General features: G+C 54.0%; 6 protein-coding genes across 6 annotated transcripts; 2 read left to right on the plus strand and 4 right to left on the minus strand.

Annotated features, from left to right (window-relative positions):
* Nucleotides 1-541: 541 nt before the first annotated feature.
* EsH8_II_001488 (uncharacterized protein) lies at nucleotides 542-3,870 on the plus strand (the record flags this gene model as incomplete). The annotated part of the gene is made up of 8 exons (XM_083264786.1): nucleotides 542-880; nucleotides 1,573-1,655; nucleotides 2,342-2,405; nucleotides 2,526-2,718; nucleotides 2,785-2,919; nucleotides 2,978-3,187; nucleotides 3,246-3,616; nucleotides 3,685-3,870. The coding sequence occupies 8 exons, from the start codon at nucleotides 542-544 to the stop codon at nucleotides 3,868-3,870; spliced, it is 1,581 nt and encodes a 526-aa protein (XP_083122108.1).
* A 235-nt stretch (nucleotides 3,871-4,105) lies between these two features.
* EsH8_II_001489 (uncharacterized protein) lies at nucleotides 4,106-6,701 on the minus strand (the record flags this gene model as incomplete). The annotated part of the gene is made up of 3 exons (XM_083264787.1): nucleotides 4,106-6,425; nucleotides 6,512-6,587; nucleotides 6,644-6,701. 3 exons carry the CDS (start codon nucleotides 6,699-6,701, stop codon nucleotides 4,106-4,108), a joined length of 2,454 nt encoding a protein of 817 aa, XP_083122109.1.
* A 1,544-nt stretch (nucleotides 6,702-8,245) lies between these two features.
* EsH8_II_001490 (uncharacterized protein) lies at nucleotides 8,246-8,734 on the minus strand (the record flags this gene model as incomplete). Its single annotated transcript, XM_083264788.1, has 2 exons — nucleotides 8,246-8,358; nucleotides 8,458-8,734. 2 exons carry the CDS (start codon nucleotides 8,732-8,734, stop codon nucleotides 8,246-8,248), a joined length of 390 nt encoding a protein of 129 aa, XP_083122110.1.
* Nucleotides 8,735-10,462: 1,728 nt separating this feature from the next.
* EsH8_II_001491 (uncharacterized protein) lies at nucleotides 10,463-11,494 on the minus strand (the record flags this gene model as incomplete). Its single annotated transcript, XM_083264789.1, has 1 exon — nucleotides 10,463-11,494. The coding sequence occupies one exon, from the start codon at nucleotides 11,492-11,494 to the stop codon at nucleotides 10,463-10,465; it is 1,032 nt and encodes a 343-aa protein (XP_083122111.1).
* Nucleotides 11,495-12,434: 940 nt separating this feature from the next.
* On the plus strand, nucleotides 12,435-15,682 carry EsH8_II_001492 (TUP1-like enhancer of split-domain-containing protein; the record flags this gene model as incomplete). The annotated part of the gene is made up of 3 exons (XM_083264790.1): nucleotides 12,435-12,762; nucleotides 12,824-15,532; nucleotides 15,588-15,682. The coding sequence occupies 3 exons, from the start codon at nucleotides 12,435-12,437 to the stop codon at nucleotides 15,680-15,682; spliced, it is 3,132 nt and encodes a 1,043-aa protein (XP_083122112.1).
* Nucleotides 15,683-16,308: 626 nt separating this feature from the next.
* EsH8_II_001493 (uncharacterized protein) lies at nucleotides 16,309-17,934 on the minus strand (the record flags this gene model as incomplete). Its single annotated transcript, XM_083264791.1, has 1 exon — nucleotides 16,309-17,934. The coding sequence occupies one exon, from the start codon at nucleotides 17,932-17,934 to the stop codon at nucleotides 16,309-16,311; it is 1,626 nt and encodes a 541-aa protein (XP_083122113.1).
* Nucleotides 17,935-20,585: the final 2,651 nt, after the last annotated feature.

The following is a 20,585-nucleotide window of genomic DNA, read 5'->3' on the forward strand; positions in this document are numbered from 1 at the left end:
CAGCGCTACCGATTTCACAGGCGATTTGCAGGGGCTTTCCTTTCACCTCCAGGGGATCGTACGCAGGGCAATGAATAATGTTCTGTCTCACCTGACAGTCGCATAAATCTTTTGTGACATAATCTCACGATGTGCCCCTGATGCAGCACATAAACAAAAGTTCCACATGTCCAAAGGGGCTAGTTCCTGCTGCCGTTCAAGATGAATTATCACCGGTTCACGAAGCGCATGTCGACTAGTCGTATAGAGTTGGCACATGAATAGCAAGGTTGCTTACTGAGATCACATACCCTTCTAGAAGTAGTTGTTGAACGTGTATAGTAGAAAGAACGTGCCGACGAGTATATAAGAGGGCAGTTTCTTTGTTCAGACTGCCCTTTGACAGCGTCACAAAATCATTCCAAACAAATTCACTGCCATCAGATTCTGCCCTTTCACAGCAGCAAGTAAGTCCTGCATAACCAGACCACAGAAATACCTGATTGACCTTGAATGATCAGCTAACCCTTCCCAGACAACAACAGCCACCCACAAGCTCAAAATGCAGTTCTCAGTTGCCGCGCTCAGCCTTCTCGCCGTGGCTTCGACTGCCGCCGCAAAGGGCATCAACTGCGAAGGCAGCGGCAACTGCAACCGGAGCATCAACACCGGAGTCAACGGGAACGAGGCCAACCAGTTGAAATCACTCATCGACAGAATCGACGACAACAGGTGGTACAACAACGGTCAGAAGATCGCATGCGTCAACTGGGTTTGCGCTTTCCTCCAGAACACTGGTGGAGCGCCTGGCCGTAACATCAAAGGCCTCGCTCACTTTATCCCTGAGCATGGCTGCAAGGTTTGCGGCAGTGTTCCCTACTTCTACCCTGCCGTCAACGATGTAAGCCAGGGGATGCTTACTTTCAACTGGGTTAGCAACCCCGGTTGCAGTGGGTATTGTTAATCGGACCATCATTCCCGGGAAAGGGGGGCAGGTGCTTCAAGAGTTGAGAAGTCCATGGATGGCCATTCCAACGGGAGGCTTGGCGGCATGTATTAAAGACAGAATGTGAAGGATTAGATATAGCGGGTTCTGGAAGCTGGCAATTAGAAAGTTAGATGCTTTCAATACCAACTGGCTTTCCAGCTTAGATGAATTCAACCATGTGACTCTTGAATGCTTTGGTACTGCGTAAAGAGACCATTCCAAAAATCGGTACCGGGCGGATGTACGCGTTCACATTTACAAGCGAAGGCCTAAAAGCTAACGTAAAACATGTCTATAGCATGACAGAAACGTACAGTGCTAAAAGAAAATGTTAGGTATTACAACTCAACATGTAGCATTGAGCAATATGGGAGGGTGATTGCCGGAGAATACATGCCGCAGGTAAAGATGGAAGGGCAGCCAAGTTAAAGATGACAAGCAGCATATGTACTTGCATTCCGTTATCTGGAATTGTGGCTACTTGATTATACGCGATAAATGCTTGTTCCATTATTGCCACAACGATCAAAAAAGGAAGGTGCTGGAGCACTCGCAAACATTTCAAAGAGCTTAAGACAAATTTGGCTGACAATCATGTGCTTGAGAAAATCTTGCCCAACGTTGTGCAGTATGTGAGGGAGAACCTGGGTACCAATAGACCTACTTTGGGAAGGAGTCTGTTCATAGTGTAAGAATGTAGTTGCAACTAGGCGTAAAACTATACAATGCAACCACACCGTCTCCTAGACATTACTAGTTCCTTTGACTTAGAACGCCTTTCTGCAGTTTAAGTCTTCTGATTCGGGCGTCCAAGCTCAATACGAGAGGCGAAGTGCGTGGGTAGTGAGTAAGCACCGTAAGTGGAGACTGACTATGTGCTGGCAGATTAGGTGGTTAGTTGCCGTCCCCGATCAGTGATTTGTGGATTTTATATTCTCTGCAAGTCTGAATCGGCCAGACGACGCCACCAGATAACGCCTAAACGCGGTTGCAACTGGAAACAGGTCTCTCGACCATGTTTTCATTGTCAAATTTGGTACATGACGCTCGGCTCCACTAGCCTTGAGCTTTTCGGTTCCGACCCAGCCTACTCCTCTTTTCCGGGCCGGCCCTGTAATGCCCGGATTAAGCTCTCCGATTTGGTGGGTCGATCGGACGGGAGCCCGAAGCCCTGCACCTAGTGCACAAGGGTTCCCCAACTTTGAATCCGTCGAAAAGCTCTAGAAGCCTTATGTCAATGCTATTCGGGTGGTCCTATTTCCTCCCTGAGATCGTCTTGAAGTAAGCGCTTATCGACAATCAAGATGAAGACTCATGTCATGCAGGCATTTGCGGTACCTGCTTTCCACAACGTGGATTATGTTTTCGCCGTAGCATACGCATCCCAGCTGCCAACCCCGCAACACCGAAGGAACCCAATGAGCAGCTCCTCAATGACGTAAGTCTTGCAGAGCGAAACCGAAACGAAAATGTCTAAGTATTTCCATGGATTGAGCTTCATTACACACAGTCGAACACAGCTCAACATCAGGCAGATTGCATCAAAACTGATTGCCAGCTGATCTTCTTGTTCCCACATCACATCCAACAGCAACTGATCAAAATGGGCGCACAGCAAATGCAAGCTTTGGTGACTGAGGTTGCCAACGGAGGATCGGCGGCGATGGTGAAGAAGTCAATCCCCGTGCCCGAACCTGCCGCGAACCAGGCTCTGGTGAGAATCTCCCACGTCGCCCAGAATCCGACCGACGGTACGTTGAATCCATTTATCGTAGGGGTTAGGCGAAAGCCATAGAGCACTAACACTATTTTTGCAGTCCAGTCTCTCGACAGCAACGCTTTTGGCGATAATGCCGTTCTTGGCTGTGACTTTGTCGGCACCGTAGAGAAGATTGGTGACCAGGTCAGCAAGCTCGCAAAGGGAGACACCATTGCCGGCCTTATTTGGGGAGGTTTGCTGATCATCCCAGCCAGCCGAGATGGTTTCTTGAGAATCTGACATGACAACAGGTGAGGTCAACGGGCTTGGCGCGTACAGCGAGTACTCTCTCGCGGATGAGCGGATCAGCTTCCGCGTTCCAAACAGTATTTCTTTAGAGGAAGCTGCCACCTTGCCGTTGGCTTCGATGACTGCGTGGCTTGCGTTTTTCTCCAAAGACTCGCTGGATATTCCTCGAGACAGCGGCTCAGACACGTCGGTTTTGATCTGGGGCGGCAGCTGTACGTCCCAGTTCATTTCGGTCCTCTTGACACGAAAACGCATTGACTCTTTGCATAGCTAGCGTTGGCTTGTATGCCGTTCAGATTGCTGCCCTGCACGGCTTCAATGTCATTACAACCTGCAGCCCCCGTCACTTTGATTTGGTCAAGTCTCTTGGAGCAAAGCATGCTTTCGACTATCGAGATGACGGAGTCGTCGAGTCGATCAAGAAAGCGGCGCCCGGGCTGAAGTACGTTTTTGACACCATCGGGAACAAGACTTCTTCTGGCCAAGCCTCTCAGGCCGTCGATGAGAGCGGTGGCCGTCTCTGCACCGTGCGCCCCGGCAAGGCCAATACCGACGATGTAACCAAACAGACTACTGTAACTGACGTTCTTGTCTGGACCGCGTTCTTGAAGGATCATCAGTATGGCGCCTTCAAATGGCCGGTATGTCCATGTCATACACTTGCGCAGAAAATTTCGATCTCAGCAAGAATCTAACACATATATGCTAGGCTAATGAGGGTGACCACATGCTCGCCACTGAGTTCATTGAGAAACTACCCGAGTGGGTCGAAGAAGGGAAGCTCAAGCCTAACAACCCCAAGGTCATTCCTGGGGGTCTTGATGGCGTGGAGAAGGGGTTCCAACTGTACCGGGATGGTGGCATCTCTGCCACCAAACTAGTTTACAAGCTTTGAGTCGAATTATGTCGACAATGCTAAATATTCTTCTATCTAAACTATTTCTAGAGTGATATGAACAATTTTCGAATTGTGCGGGGGAGAAAGAAATAACCTCATGAGTCACCCATCATTTCTCGGCCTATAATTCTGGTTCGTGTCATTAACAACCCAAAAACACTCGTGTTTCTAATTTCGCACGCAATGCCATTCATCATGGACTTGTAGTCATAAAACATCCTCCCAAATCTGTTTAGTATACTATCTTCTTGCCGCCACCCATCAACCCAACCCTTACCTCCTCGGCTGGAGTCTCTGGGGGGTACTGAGAGGAGTACGGCTCGACTGCGGATATCATGCTCTTCTCCGGCACTCCGCCAAGATTCACCACCTTGTCTCCGTTCCACTGGCTCCATTCTTTGCTTGGCATGACCAAGTTGCTGCGTTCGGGGTAAAGGAAGGTCGTTAAAATTCGCCCAATGGTGAGCTGCTGCATGCGATGTCGTATGACTGAGATGGCCGAAGTGTGAAATACGATAAATATGAGGATGAATGCGAAAATCGACGCCATGACGAGCAGCAGGACGAAAGCCGGAATGCCAAATGCCCAGCGGTACTTGATCCGGTTACCCACGGGTCGGATGGTGATCACGGCTGCCTCGTCAGCCGCACCACTGTTGCTCAATCCCAGCGCGCCTTTTGTGCCGACAACGGCAGAGGCTGCAAGATCGGTCCAGATCAGCCGGAGGATTTCAGACACTTTCGAGGAGTCATTCGATAAAGCCTGCCATCTATTAAAGACGGGCATGTTGGCGGCACCTTTCAGATCAAACGGCCACTCGTCCTCCATGGCCCCGTCGCTGCCATAGCTTCCGCCAAATATCAGGTTCATGACCTTGGACGGGAAATCGCTGCCGGGAATATTGTACAAGACTGAGTTGCCGTCGAAGGTGCCCAAAGTAATCGATAAGCTTGGGCTGGTGTATCCGGGCAGGTGGAAGTATGGTTGCTTGACGGTGGAGATGTTTGGTCGCGAGGCGTACTCGGGCGAGATGATGCCCCATACCGGGTTGATTCCCTCCATTGATAACCCCGAATCTTCCAGGCCCCAAAGAGGTACATCGTCCGGGCTTGTGTAATTCTTGGGACTGATGGAAGTAACCTTGAGGCTGTTGAGTCCGTCCGTTCCGTTGACGGTGAAGGTCACTGTCTTCACAACCGCCCGCGTGGCAGCTGCACATGCGTGTAACGATGAGGACCACTTGCTGTGGTTTTCAAATACGGCCTTGTTGACACCACCATCAACCCTCTGGGGGGCTCCACGCAGTAAGCCGCAGCCGACATAAATGTTCGTCAAGTTGGCCAAGTCTGCAGCACCGGCTCCTGAACAGATGACGTTTGCTTCCAGAAAATCATCGTGCGAAACCTTCCATGGATTCGTCCAGTTCGTCTCCTTGGTCTTGCCCATTTGATAACCATTTATATCGAGATAGCTCCCGAATTCGGTTTTGATGCTCAGAGCACGGTAATTTACCCCGGTTAAAGGTGGTAGCAGGAACCCTTTGCCTAGCTCTGAGTCGAGATACGACCATGCCTTCCGACCCAGCGTCGCGTTGCTGGTTGTCGTAACGTTGAGATACGCCATCGTCCAGGCGTTGTTGAGCCACGCCGCCTTGTATGCCCTGGCATTCAAGTCTGGGTCCGACTGTGCGTTGGCGTGGTTGTAACTGGGGTATGTTTTGTTCATGTTAATGAAGCCTCCACGGTCAGTTAGCCTAAGATTATGGATGCCCGACAAACTGAGGGTTCTGTTGGTCGTAATCTCGTAGTCAATTGTGAGGTTCGTATTGACACAGCTGGCAAGGGGCTCGATAAAGAGGAGATCTTCGGTCCAGCTGGCACCCTTCTCGATGTTGAGAGGTATGGTGTGGTTGCGGAATCCAACGCCGCTTTTGTCAGCATCTACGATGAGCCCCTCGATAATTTTGATACTCGGGTCCATGATATTGCTTTCAAGCTGCCGATAGGCACCGGTTGATAATTCGCTGCCATTGTCGATGAACCGGTCTTGCCGAGTTGACAACTGGCGCCATTCGATGTCGAAAAAGTTGGAGACTGTTGTTCGGTTCTTTGTCCCGCTCGAGTATATTTCTCGTACGATGGGCGCTATCTTTGAGCTGTATCCGAAAGGCATAGTGAAGGTGAAATTTCCCCTACCACCTGTGAGGATGACGCTGTTGCCGTCGTAGGGACACGGAGCTGGGCCGACCAAGATCCCATGACCCCAGGTACAGGCCCGAGAAAAGTTGTGGACCCCTCTCTCGGACGTGCCGGAGCCGAACGAGCCCGGGTCCTTGACATAGACAAACGAGCCAACCTCGGCGTCCAGTGTATCGAGCGCCTCGTATAACCCCAGCGGCGTCACCACTCCGACAATAGCGATGAGCACTGCGATGATGGGGACGGACCAGGAGACGAGTGAGATCCTGGTGCGAGCGCCGTGGGTGAGGACTGAATCGGACTGGAGAACCGTGGGCCACCAGGATCGTTGGAGGACGCGACTTGCAATGTTCCTGTGAAGTGTTAGTTAGTGTTAGCTGCGCCGTTTATCGATGAACGATGGGCGCAGGGCGAGAGAATTTGTTGTAACTCGACTTACCATGTGGCAACAGTCTCAGTATCCTTCAGGAGCCCCGCAAGAATCAGTGCGATGGCCGTCGGGCACAACAGCTGGGCTGTTTCCCTCATGTCAGAATGGAATCCACCGAGAATAACGAACGGGGATACTTGCCTACGACAACAGCCGCGGCGATGAAGCCGGCCACGTATCCGACCGTGAGCTCGATCATTCTGCTCGCGGTCTGAGCCCAGAAAACAAACAAGATGGCCGAATGTCTCTGCAGGCAGTGTTGAAGTAAAGCCTCAAGCCAAGACAAGACAGAGTCCCGAGGGGTTTCGTGCGCCACGAACGCCAGAAAAGCAGGTACTTAATAACGGACGAGTCACCCACTCTTATTTTTAAGCTTCATCTCGTCTGCCCTACCACGCCAAGAACCGCAAGGTTGACAAAACACGCGACCGCTGGAAGGGTGGGATGGTGGAAGACGAACTTCACGAGTCCATTGGCCAGCCTCGACTCGGAATGCAGGCTAATGCGAGTCGTTTCTTATTCCGACAGTTTTGAAGAGTTGGATCCCGACCAGCTGAACTCTTAGCTCGGTCCGTCATTCGCTGGTGTGGCGTTGGGTTCTGCGACCCCTGCAGTTTTGAGAGCTGGGGACGGGTAAGCGGGGTGACTTTTGTCCATTTCTTACTTCGCATCCCTGTCGAGACGAGGAACAGCCTTGAAATGAAGCTGGATTGTGGCGGTCTGGGAATGGGTTGCGATGATTCACAGGCTGCAGAAGCCTGGAGAGCCTAGCGCTAGCTGACATTAGCAGAGATTATAACAAGCATGGTTGGGCTCCGAAAACTTCGGAGAGAAATCGCGTGATCTGTAACAGCTATTTCTGCGCTGAGCTACTCTAATCATGATCTGTAGGCCGGCATCGTGATTGAACGGGATGTGACGACTTGAGAAGGACGGGTCAACGTTGTCCGAGACCTCCGGCACACGTTCTATTTTGGTAAAATCGGGACTGGGTAAAGAGGAGAAACTGTGTTTCTTGCATTATGGAAGCACCTCGGAAAGCAGATGATGACTTGCCACTGTAGACGCTGTTGGTTCCTGATGCGCTGGGAGACTGGGAGACTGGCCAATGAAATCGAGACACTACTTTTGTGCTCTGATCGATGTCGCAAACAGCCAATAGCGTTCCAGAATAAGTATACCAGCGGGCAACATCTATTTCCAGCATATGTGCGCATGAGGGAGGCAGTTGTGAGACGTGGCTCGTGTCTACATATGTAGGAAGCTCCAAAGTCCGGACAATTGTTTGATGAAAGTTCAAAGCCAAATGCGAGTGGTGAATTTATTGCCAAGCTCGCTTAACGGGCTATTTGTGCTCAAAACATAAGCGTCAGTGCTTGATTGCATCCGCATGCATGTTCGGTTCCTTGCTGTAAAGTTGGCATGTCGTGTGCAGTACCACGTTAAGATGTGGGGTTTGATGTTGGTTCCCTCTCGGGATTAATCAAGACGCTTCCCTGTTTTCAAAAGTCGGGACTACATCAAAATGCAAAACCGGCAGGGTCTAAGCTAGCAGAGATAAGAGCCTCTGCTTTGACAGCATGTCACGAGTCTTGACAGAAACTGGAGAGAAATATGACCAAAACAAACGTCTCCGTCTGCAATTTTAGGATTGTATTTTTCATAAGCCCATAAACAGGCCCTCGAGGAGCCTTTTCATAAACATCCACCAGCAAACCCCCACAGTCTCCAGGGTCTCTGCATCTAAGAGGTACCGGTGCAACCAACAAAGGCGTTGCCGCTGGCGCCAGTGTGGGTGATCTGGCCGGCCTGGCCGCAAGAGGCGTTGATGACGACACGGTCGGCACCGGGGGAACCTAGGGAAACCGATCAGCATCTTACAAGGAGTCGTGTGGGCGTACATGGGCGCGATGCGACAGTCGTCATCAACGCCCTTGCACAAGGAACGGACTTACCTCCAGTGTAGACGCCGCTCGTCTTGATGGGGAACTCGTACCACGGGCCGGTTACGTCAAAGCTGAAGCCCTCGTAGTTGTTGTAGCGGTGGGGGTAGGTGGAGCTGCCGGCGACGGTGCCGGCCTTGACGTGGGTGCAGGCGGCGTTGGAGGCGGCGTTGACCTGGGCAGTGGTGTAGGAGGTGCTTCCGCAGGTGGTGGCCCGCTTCTGGAGTTCCATGGGGATGGCCTGGGCCGCAAGGGCGAACAGGGAGACGAGGACGACGGAGAACTGCATCTTGGCTACGATTGGGTCGGGGGACGGACGGGGAGACGGGACGACGGGGAGCGCGGTGGCGGAGGAGGTTGTTTGGGCTGGGAGATGAGACTGGCCTGCTGGATCTCTCTCAAGTCTGAGTCCATCGTGGAAACGACTTCATCTTTATAACCCGCCGACGACAATAGAGTTTCCCAGGGCGAGGACAGGTCCCGTCGCAATGCAACGAAATTCAACAGCAAGCGGACAACGACTCCGAACCCAAGGGCGTCGGTGTCAGCCATTGGCAGTGCCCGCTTGGCTGCTTGTCGATCTCCGGTCCTCAATGCGGAAGGTGTTTGGAGCAATCTTATCGCGCATGGCCAGGAACGCGGCCGTGGTTGGCTGGAAAATAAAAGGGCATGGGAATCACCCGGCCCCATTAGCTAAAGGGCTAAGCTTAGCAGAGCAGCTTGGATTGTAACAGAGTCGGCTTGGGCTGCTGAGTGGTGTTGGACATGGATGTCGTGCGCTAGTCAGGACGCATCTACCGACGGCATTGCAACCCCAATCCCGGGCCAAGCACAGCGTGAGAGAGGCGTCCAAGCCGGGTGAGGAAGTCTTTCCGTGTCTCCCGTCCCACACGCCATCGAAATCCCCGCATTGGAGCGACATTGCGGCCACCTCCGATCCACCCGTCCCTTAACCAGCTGTCGAAACAGGCTTAACCTCGCGGCGGGTTTGAAACGTTCGGGCTGTCCCTATCATTGTGCCACGGGGGTGCTTGCGCTCTTGTCGCGCGAGAGGAGCGCTTTTCAGCTTAAGCGCCTGCAGCGAAGCTTACAGGTTGCCTTGTTACCTTCTCCATGGGGTTACACATTACAGCTCAGCCGAGACGCGTTCGTCCCGTCGCCGGGAGATCAGCAGACGCAATCATTCGCAAGTGGAGCAACCTCCGGACGGCTTCCTCTTTTACTTGTGGCACTACATGCGTTTCTTTCAACCTCCGCGGAGAGGATCGCTGGAAGTCAGCCCGGTTGATCCCTCGTCTCCAATCCTCGAGACGCCAGTTCCAGTTGGCTCTTTGAACGCTTTTGTGTGCAGTTCCTGGGTTGCCCTCGAAGTGTATCCTGCAGCGGGGCTTTTCAACACTTAACTTCGCTTAACTTTAATCGAGCTCGAGTGGAGAGGCCTCACCCTTGTTCCAGGGATCAGTGCCGCTCACCCGGGTCCCTGACAATTGATTCGAGGCATATCTAACTTTGGACACAGTCGGAGGCGACCGCACCTTCTTGTTGAGTTGCTAAACTTGCATGTGATGGTTTCTGTTGCAGATGATTGTTCCCGCATCGGCCCAAGTGCTCAATTAGGCAACTTGGAAGACACGTGAAATGAGACGCTTCGTCTACAGTGGTGTGCTTACTATAGTTGAATTCGTGAGCTTTGCTTCGGAATCCGCCGCGGTGTGATACAGCTGACTTTGGGTTATCGTCAAGTTGAATATGGGGACGGGTAAACGGTTCGCTTGGGACACTTTTAATTGTATGTCTTCAGAGTTGTAGGCCTGGCGTTGATGATAAGAAACGCAAGTTCACAGTGCATCTTGTATTCACTCGGGCTATCTTTCGGAGAATTGTACTAAGTGGATGATCGATATTTGATTCAACTAAGCGAGTGGGCATGGGTTGCGGTCTAAGAGCAGGAGAAGAGAGCGTTGGAGGAAACAGTAACGTAATAAACCTGTCGGGCCAGATCAAACCCCGGAACGGATCACACGGCTTCGAATGCCTTGCTCCAATCCTGTTCCTTAATCCATCCCTCAACGCTGCGTCCTTCAAGCTTCTCTGTTAGATCGGCCGGCGACTTCACCAGCTTCCACCACTCTGCCACCTTTTCACCCAAGAGACCATACTCGGCAAGCCACAGCCAACTCTCGGGAACTTCAAGCCCCAAAGGTGACGCCGCGGCAATCTCCTCAATAGTCTTTTGGACATGAATAAGTTCCCTGCCCGTCGCTTTCTTGATAACTTCGATACAGTCTCCCATCGACTTCATTTCGTCATAAGCTGCCAAAACTGTGCCGGCAGGCTCGGTGAGGACTAGGGCTTTGACAAAGGGTCCAGTGCTGTATGCAACATCGATGAATGGCACCAGGGTGTCAACGCTGGCAGGGCCGTCGAATTCGGCTTGGTTGGTATTAGGGTTGTACGTAGGGGGAAAGTATGAGCCCGGAAGAATGTTGGAGGTGTAGAACCCCACCAGAATTTGGGAGGTTCTCAGCCAGAGGTCCGGGTGTGTCTTCTGGATGTGCTTGGCCATGTTGGCCTTGCCGTCGAAGTGATGGACGTGCTTGAGCTTGCCATGGCTAAGCTCAGAGACTGGCGGTAGAGTGCTGAGGACGAGGCGTTCCAGGCCCGGGATGTCCGCTGCAGCTGCGGCGAGGTTTCGACCCCAGGTTTCCTCGAGGTCTTGGGCGGCAATGGCAAGGCCAACGCCTTCCTCCTGGACTCTCCTGACAACCTCCTGGGAGTGGACGGCGCTCCAAAAGTCGGTGACAGCAAAGATTGCCGTGGCACCTTCGAATGCTGACTTGAGTTCTGCGACAGAATCCAACGTGGCCGAGACCATCTCAGCACCGAGACCCGAGAGCTTGGTTGCAGCGTCAGAGGAGGCGTTGCGAGTGACACCTCGTACATGCCACTCGGCCGCAAGGGATGGATCGCTGAGGAACGTGCGGACCACAGAGCCGCCCTGGTTTCCAGTGGCGCCGAGGACGACGAGGGTTTTCTTCGTGGAGGCCATTTTTGTTCTGTGAGAGGAGGCTGGAAGGAGGCTGATGGAACCTGCTGATGCGTAATTTCAACTCTCAAAGGTGTGAAGAGAACAGTGGTTGAAGCGGTGAGCCTGATTGTTTTCGTCTTTTGATGTTGTCGACATTCCTACTTTTATACACGCCGGCTGGGGCCATGTCTGCCTCCGTGGAATGACCGTGGAGGTCCGTTGGGATGATTTAGACAGCCACAAGTGGGTAACGGGTCATTATTGACGCCGTCTTGGGAGGATAACTTGTTCAGTTGGTGATGGATGGACATTTGAAAATCAGTTTGTCAGCGAGCGAGCATGGGATTGTGTGCTTTTCTGAGTTAACGTTATCCTCCGCTGGTGAATAGAGGGGCCGATTTGGGCTAATTATCATTCAATTGTGGATCTCGACGAGTGCTAATTGCCCCCGGTCCGAGTCCGCACCCCGGTGCCGGCCCGGCGAGCAGAGCTGATGTAAGGGTGAATCACTTACCTCAGCAGGATCCATAGATAAGATAACAATGACGGAATATAGAATCCCCGACGCCGCTCCCTCCTCCGCCATGAAAGCTGCCGGGGCAGGAGCTCGTGGTCTGTGCTGCAGCTTGGGGCGGAAACGACGACTAGTAAACGTAACTGCGCATTTGCTCAGCTGTGGAACGGCCCCCTGCTGGAGCAGTTCCATTGCCAATTGGGCGTCCATTTAGCGCACGCAAGCACCCGAAGCTTGGAACGCGAGTTCCAAGACGTCCGGGCTCCGCAAAACGCGTTTTCGTGGCATTCAATCAAGGCCAATTTCTTTCCAGGAATTATTCCCACCCACCACACTGCGCATCGTTGTAACGACTGCCCATCCACGAGCTTCAACACCAACCAGCATCGAACCGTCCTCCTTTTTCTCGGCCGCCAATTCGGTCTAAATGACCCCGGCCCGTTCGCGATGCGCGTCATTAAGCCAACATGGCTAAGCCATAGCGGCGAGCAGAAGGATTTCGAAGTCTACAGCTGCCATGTGTCCTCCGATGGAAAGAGGCTTGCGACCGCCGGCGGCGACGGCCACGTACGAGTGTGGTCGACCGAGGCCATCTACGGCGATGCCAACGGCGACACGGATAACAAGCCGCGCCAGCTCTGCCACATGAGCCATCACCTGGGCACCATCCACTCCGTTCGCTTCTCGCCAAACGGTCGATACCTCGCCTCGGGCGCCGACGACAAGCTCATCTGCGTCTACCACCTCGACAAGAGCCCCCCCGTAGCTTCTTTCGGTAATGCGCCCTACCAAAGACGATGCGCTTCCATGTAGCAACTGCTAACACGTCGCAACAGGACTTGGCGCCGAACCTCCCCCAATCGAGAACTGGAAGACCTACAAGCGACTGGTCGGCCACGAGAACGACGTCCAGGATCTTGCCTGGTCCTTCGACTCCTCCATACTGGTGTCCGTCGGCTTGGACTCCAAAATCGTCGTCTGGTCCGGTCACAGCTTTGAGAAGCTCAAGACCATTACCGTCCACTCGAGTCACGTCAAGGGAATCACCTTTGACCCCGCAAACAAGTTCTTCGCGACCGCGAGTGACGACAGAACGATAAAGATTTTCCGATTTACACCCCCGGCGCCGAACGCGACACAACACGACATGGTTAACAACTTTGTGCTGGAGACGACTATCAGCGCCCCCTTCAAGAGTTCGCCCTTGACCACGTACTTCCGGAGGTGTTCCTGGTCTCCCGACGGCAACCATATTGCCGCGCCAAACGCCGTCAATGGCCCCGTCAGCTCGGTCGCCATCATCGAGCGCACGCGCTGGGACAGCGAGATCAACCTCATCGGCCACGAGGGGCCCACCGAGGTCTGCATGTTCTCCCCTAGACTCTTCCACACCGAAAACCCGGCGGATCAACCTGCCAACAACGCGCTGGTCACCGTGATTGCTTCTGCGGGCCAGGACAAGACTTTGAGTATATGGAACACAAACACGTCACGGCCCGTGGTCATTCTGCAGGATATTGCCGGCAAATCGATATCCGATTTGGCCTGGTCCCCCGACGGCGCCACGATCTTCGCATCGAGCTTGGACGGCGCAGTCGTGGGTATCCAGTTCGACCACGGAGAGCTGGGCTGGGTTGCCAACGCCGACGAAAACGACAAGGCTTTGCAGAAATATGGAGCGTCTAGGAAGGGCATGGGTATCGCCGAGGATATCGAAGGTCTCAACCTCGAGAATCAAAGCAAAGCTGGCGAATCACGTGCCGCGGAATCTAGGATGGGTGCCCTCATGGGCGATGCAGGCTCGTCGAAAGGACCAGCACCGGCGACCAACGGAACCAAAACTGTTGGCAACGGAACGGGCACTTCAACACCCAAGACCACAAATGGCAACGTCGAGTCTGAGAAGGATAAGGAAAAAGAAAAGGAGGCGGAGAAGCCCGCTGAGGAGAATGCCGACAAATCTGCAGAGCGGGTCAAAGAGCTCAAGGGCAGAGTAACTGTCGGAAAAGACGGCAGGAAACGTGTCGCGCCGCTCCTGGTATCCTCATCTGGCACCGGCCAGTCATCTCTCCCTCAGACACAGCTCGTCGGATCAACGTCCACCGCGAAAGCTGCGCAGAACGAAACCCCGCAAACAATACTGGATCTCGAGAAGCCATTTGAAGGCCTGCCCAAGGGCGGAGTGGCAGCCATGCTCCTCGGAAACAAGCGCAAGGTCACAACCGTCGAGGGCGAGGAGGAGGAAGACCATGGCTCGAAGCGACAGGCAACAGGTCCCACTGCCGTCGTTCTCAACGGCGTTGACGGGGTTGAGCCGGCGTCGGTCGTACCAGCAGCCCACGGCGTTGTTCCCACACCCGAGTACCTGAGACCCGCGGTACTGAACCCGTCAATCGCCTTTGCACAAATCCGCCTTGCTGTTCCAAAGGTCAGGTCGCAGATTTTGCGGCCACTCGAGCGCGGGGTATTGCTGCCCGAAACCAGCACGGATGAGGCATCCAAGGTGCCCGAGAACACCATCCTCGAAGCCCGGAATCCGGTCCAGATTAGGGATCCTTCCTTCATTTCAGCTACGAAGCGTGGAACGACCCTCTGGCAAGACTACCTGCCAAGAGCAGTCATCCTTGTCACAGGAAATAAGCACTTCTGGGCTGCGGCATGCGAGGACGGCAGCATTTACACGTGGACACCTGCCGGACGGCGACTGACGAACGCCATCATCATGGAATCCCAACCAGTCATTCTGGAGTGCCGAAACAACTACCTGCTATGCATCAACGCAGTCGGACTGTGCCATGTTTGGGATATTGAGAGGCAAGCAGCGCTGCATCCGCCGGTGTCACTAGGCCCGGTTCTCGAACTCGCGACGACGACGCTCAACCTCAACACCACCACGCCCGGCCCCGGCATCACGTCGGCCCAGCTCAATTCGACGGGTCACATTGTGGTGACTTTGACCAACGGAGACGGCTACTACTACACCCGCGATATGTTTTCGTGGCAGCGGGTCAGCGAAGCCTGGTGGGCTGTCGGTTCTCAATACTGGAACAGCAACGACTCCTCGATCAGCGCTCTGCAGTCAACAGCCGTGGGACCCGTCACCCCGGCGAAGCCCAAGGACGCCGATACTGCGAACGTCTCTGCCGGCATCATCCCTTACCTCGAGCGCCACACCACCAACGAGTTCTTGCTCAAGGGCCGGGCGTACACCCTGCAGCGCATAGTGAAGTTGCTGCTCACGAAGGACGGGTTCGAGGGGTTCGAATCAACGGTCAGCATCGCCCATCTGGAAAATCGTATCGCTGCTTCTCTGCATTTGGACGCGAGAGACGAGTTCCGCCTTTACTTGTTCATGTATGCCAAGCGCCTCGGTGCCGAGGGCCATCGAGGCAAGGTCGAGGAGTTGCTGAACAGCTTGCTGGGCGGTATACTCAAGGACAAAGACGAGAAGCCGAGGGAAGGCGGCAGGGGGTGGTTTAGCCAGGAAGATGAGATCTGTGGCTGGGACCGCAAAGAGCTGCTCAAGGGCGTCGTGATGATCCTTGGTATGTTGCGGAGAAACTCCCCCATCGGAACGAAATTGCTAACATGCTGCGACAGGAAAATTCAGAGAGCTTCAACGACTGACCATTCAATACGCGCGGGTTCTCGACCTGAACCTCGACAGCGATAGCGCGATGGAGATTGAGCCATGAGCCGTCCAAGGATGGACGGGCTCATCCGCAAGGGGTCTGCTGTATTAATGAAGAAGCGACTGTTGTATAGTATACCTATCGGTACTTGGTATGATGAGAGTAAAAAGGATTGACCAGGCGTGGGAGGCTTTGGAGTCGGCGTATGTATGGATGTTTTAAGGTCCGGGGTGCGCGACGAGGGAGGCCTGTCTTGCGTCTCGCTTCGGTCCGGTCGGGGACAGATTAGTTTAAGCTTAAGCTCGTGAATCGTATTTCATGCGACGAAATATTTCAAATGATTTGCAATTCTGATAACTCGTCGGTCCAAATGGGACATCGTGCCGAACGCAGCTGGTGGGCTGGTTGCTGAAAGTGGGATTGAGAGTACAGGGTCCAGTGCAAGTTGGAACCAAGAGAGTAGACAGTTAGTTAGTTCGCAGAGTTCCGGATGTAAAGGGGCCGTTGGTAAATGATAATGGTTGATTCGAGGCAGGATGGCCTGCCTCTTCGAAATGAGTTTATATGGTCCACCGCTCCGTGACGCACCGCAAGCATACCTACCCGTCGCTGATGATATCAAAATGATTACTCTAAGAAAGATTATCGTAATGGTATATGGTCTAGAACCCGCTCTCCCCTCCCCCGAATCAAAACGTAACGCCCTCCGTCGCGTCTCTCACGCGCCGCATCGCCTCTTGGAGGGCCTCCTCGTCCTCCGCCCCGACGGCCACGTCGGCCAGGCTGGTGCCCGCGGACCGGTCCTCGTACCAGCTGACCACGCACATCCTGCCGGCCTCGAAGTCTTGCCGGAACGACTCGATGAACTCGGCGCGGCCCTTCTTGCTGCTGACGCTGAAGGACGACGCGCTCCAAAGGCCGCGGCTGGTGAAGTGCTGCTTGAGGAGCGGGAGGCACATGGACCCGGAGGTCCGGACGTTGAGGTCGACGACGTGGTAGTTTGAAAAGTCGTCGTTGCCGTTCGTGGCGTGACCGTTTGCGCCGTGGCCGTTTGCGCCATGTCCGTTTGTCGAATGCCCGTTCGTTGAATGTCCGTTTGTCCCGTTGCCATTCGTCGCCGGCCCCGGCCCCTTTGAGGGTTTCGTTTCCAAGACATCGGCGCCGGCGGGCCCGACGTAGCCGTAACCGCGCAGCCACTCGGCAATCCTCTTGACCAGCGGGCCGAATTTCGCCATCAGCTGGTCCTGGCGGTCGTAGTTGATGGTGCTCCCGATCCAGGCCTTGTCGTCGTTGATCATCTGCTCCGAGGCGGCCAGGAAGATGGGGTCGCTGCCGTCGTCGGTGACGAAGAAGGTCAAGCCGTAGTCGCCGACGGGGTCCGCGACGAGGTCCGAGAGGACCAGGGCCGCGGGGCGGAGGTGGGCGTTGGCCGCCGTCACCGAGGAGAGCAGCTTGCGCAGGATGCCGCCGCGGAGGTCCGCGACGACGCCCGCGCGCTGCTCCTCGGTGCCGACGATGTACGTGCCGGCGCCGCCGAACGTCTGCTGGTTCTTCAGGACGAAGGGCAGCGGGTGCGCCGCGAGCTCGGCGAAGATGCGCTCGCTCTGCGCCCGGAACCACGCGCCGCGCGCGCCGGTGCAGGCGCTCGGGATGACGAACTCGGCGTCGTCGCCCCTGCACCGCGCGCAGCACAGGCGGCCCTCGTCGGCGAGGCCGTCGAGCTCGAGGATCTTGCACCGCGGCGTGGGGAGGCCCGACCCGGCGAGCGCGGCCTTGGAGTTGAGGAACCAGTGCGTCTCGGGCGGGATCAGCACGTTGTGCTGGTCGAGGCCGTCGAGCACGATCTTGTACGCGATGGTGTCGATTCCGGCCTCCTCGACGGGGATCTGCGAGGGGCCCGCGCAGAAGACGAGGCTGGGGCGCTGGTGCTCCGCGAGGACGGACACGGTGCTCTCGGCCTCGCGCCTGTCGTGCGCCCTCTGCTTGTCCGTGTCGTCAATGTTGAAGAAGATGACGGGGCAGTCGCCGCTGATGAAGGCGTCGCGCTGCGGGATCAGCGAGAGGTACTTGACCGCGAGCTCCTGCTGCAGCCGCTTGTCGCCGCATTTGCTGCTGGACTCGTCCTCGGGGACGGCGTTGAAGGGGCTGTCCTGGTAGATGTACTTTGCGTTCCTGGGCACGTTGGCGCTGAGCCCGCAGCCCGAGTTGATTCCGCAAAAGATCTGGGCGATGCGCTTGTCGGCGTGCTTCGGGCTGGCTCGCCGGTAGAGGTCGGCGAGCGTGGTGTCGAGCGTGATTGTTGGTAAGTTTGGCATCCTGTCTGTGGTTTACTGCTCGTCTGCCTCGATGATGAAGTGGGTGAGTGAGATCGCGGGAGGATTAGTGAGCGGCGACCACGACTTCTGATAAAGTCGCTCCACGAGAAGAGGTAGGCCTTCGGGTACCTGTAGATCCAGATCGCGGGAGCAGGGAAATCCGGCGAACGCGTATGCAAGCCGTCAGTGTAGACGCATCAAGCTCCCTGCAGTAGCCGCACCTATGCTTAACGTGATCGCGATGGGCCATGGTAATTGGCTGCCGGTGCAGATCTCCCAGATGTGTGGAGAGGTTCACCCGCCTGGACGGCGACGCCAGCGTGCGAGGAAACATGAGAAATCCTATGCGAGGATGTTGATGTCATTGTCCGCAGCCACGTCCGCAAGGGGGCGCCAACGGGGGGGGATGCGCATCCCTGATAGGCGTGGGCTCAGTCCGCCAGGGCGGGTCACATGTGAGACCTTTGACGTCGCCCCGGATCAGATTAAGATTGCAGGTTTCTGGACCTCGGGAGCACATTGGCGCTGGTGTGTTCTAGATTTTTAACTGCCACAGCTGCCACGTCGGATCGTGGCCATTGGTTATGAAGGAAAGGCCGTTGTCCGTTGTCAGATGTTTCGCTCGGCCTGACCCGAGCGGCTCTTGGCGAAGTTGCATCATCCAATCCGATTGCTGACCCTGGTCGGTCTGGCACCCCAGGTCGCATATTCCCGGGATAATGGGAGGGATACGTCATGCCATAGACGCGTTGGTGGACGCCCAACAACAAACTGGTTCTTGACGGTCAAGACAAAGAGCCAGTTGTTGGGAATGTGGAAGTCCCTCTCTGGCTGTTGCGCTGAGTAGAACTCAACAATGCGGGTAACGCCGCTTGAGGTGAGTCAATCAGACGCGGTGTACAGAGTCCTGCAGACTTTCCAGAGGCACATAGCACAGCCACAAGAAACAACAGATTACGGAGGTAACCCCGACACTGTACTTGATGTTTCAGTTGCAATTATCAGGTAAAGTTTTATTATTATCAGTTAACTGGTCTATTGCAGGCTAGGCACTGGTTTTCCATTCTTCAATTTACCGTGACATCTTCAGACGCCCGTCGCCTTTTTCAGTGGAAATTTAAGACCTAAAACCAAATGATCACCAGTTTTCGAAGGCTCCAAAACTCATACACGAGAAGTCGACGGCGTGCGTTTGGTTTGAGGGCACTACATGGGCGCATATAGACTTTCCATGATTTATAATATCCTACAAGAACTTTGTCTTAAAAATAAATACATTCGCTGAGTGTTCGAACCGGTACCTCTCTCAAATAAAACCACAACTCTCATAATGCCATTTTGCCTGCAAGAAGTTGATGTCTACACAATCTAGATAAATAGTCCACATTAGTCAAGGGTTTCCAGAACCATAAATACTTTTGTCATCGAAGGTGAAGGTGCGGAACCGTTAACCATTGTCCTCATTCACGTCGATATTTGACGGCAGCACGTCTAGCCTACATGATTGCAACATCGTTGAGTTTCTGATAAGATCTTGAGTTTCTACAACCGGTCTTGGCATAAACCATAACGGACCTGATCATATCTCATGTTGAAATCCTTGTTAGCATTAAGAAGATTTGAAAAGCAACATTGACGCGCAAGATCAACATAAACAGAGATGACTATTTTTGTAGGATGCCCAAGTACCTTGTAATAGCATCTAATGCTAATATCTCAATTCCGATAACATGTTTGGTCTCAATTGCTATCAACGTCCGGCTTCTCACAGGACAAGACCTGGTGGGCTTAACGTCCAGCATATCAGTCCAAGATTCTGTCATGCTTTGAACGAAAACTGAACAGACCATAAAAATACATAATCTTTCAAACACCGTCCCATACATCGGTCGCTCTATCTGATCTTCATTTATCTAGCTCCTTAAGAGTTCCAAAGTTCGGCAAAGACTCCATTGGCTTTACCAGAAAATTGCCGGCTTTGAATGATGACTGCATGCAAGGCAACGCGGCCTTACCAAAGCCATGCGTCAGCTCCAACCACATCTTGGCGGTCATCCATGAGCCAGCTTTTCGCTCCTCTGTTGGTTCCAACCTCTCCCACGTCTGCTGATTGGGAACGATAAGGACCCTTGCCACGTCAACCATCCGCACCAACCCGGACAGGGGGGTTGCGAGGTCCAGAGCGCTCTTTGCCACTTCCACACAGTCGGAATCTCTTGATACCCATCATCACACACACGGGGCGCTTTAATGTTCAAGATCAGATGCAGGACAAGAGCTAAGGCCAATAAAACAAACCGTGCCCAGGTAGATTTCAAATTGAACCTGGGACCAATAACAATTTCTAGTTCAAACAGCAACTAAAGCGAAGCATCAATACCTTTGCAGTTACTCCACACGGTATACTCCCTACTCATTGTGTCAGTAGTGTGGCATTTGAGGACACGACACAGTGCTTTATTGAACTACACCACCAGGGGCCAAAGTGCGGCGCAGTCGGACGCGACAGAAGCCGAGATGGCGTGGACCAGACAACCAACAGAAATAGGAAGGTGATAGACTGTAATATTCCCAAATGAGCCCATTGATGGGGCCCAGAACCATATGACCAGTGACTACATATTCAGTTCATGACCCAGTCCGCCTGTGGT

This window comes from Colletotrichum jinshuiense, chromosome 2 (assembly GCF_051148585.1).
Source record: "Colletotrichum jinshuiense chromosome 2, complete sequence".
Lineage (NCBI taxonomy): Eukaryota > Fungi > Ascomycota > Sordariomycetes > Glomerellales > Glomerellaceae > Colletotrichum > Colletotrichum jinshuiense.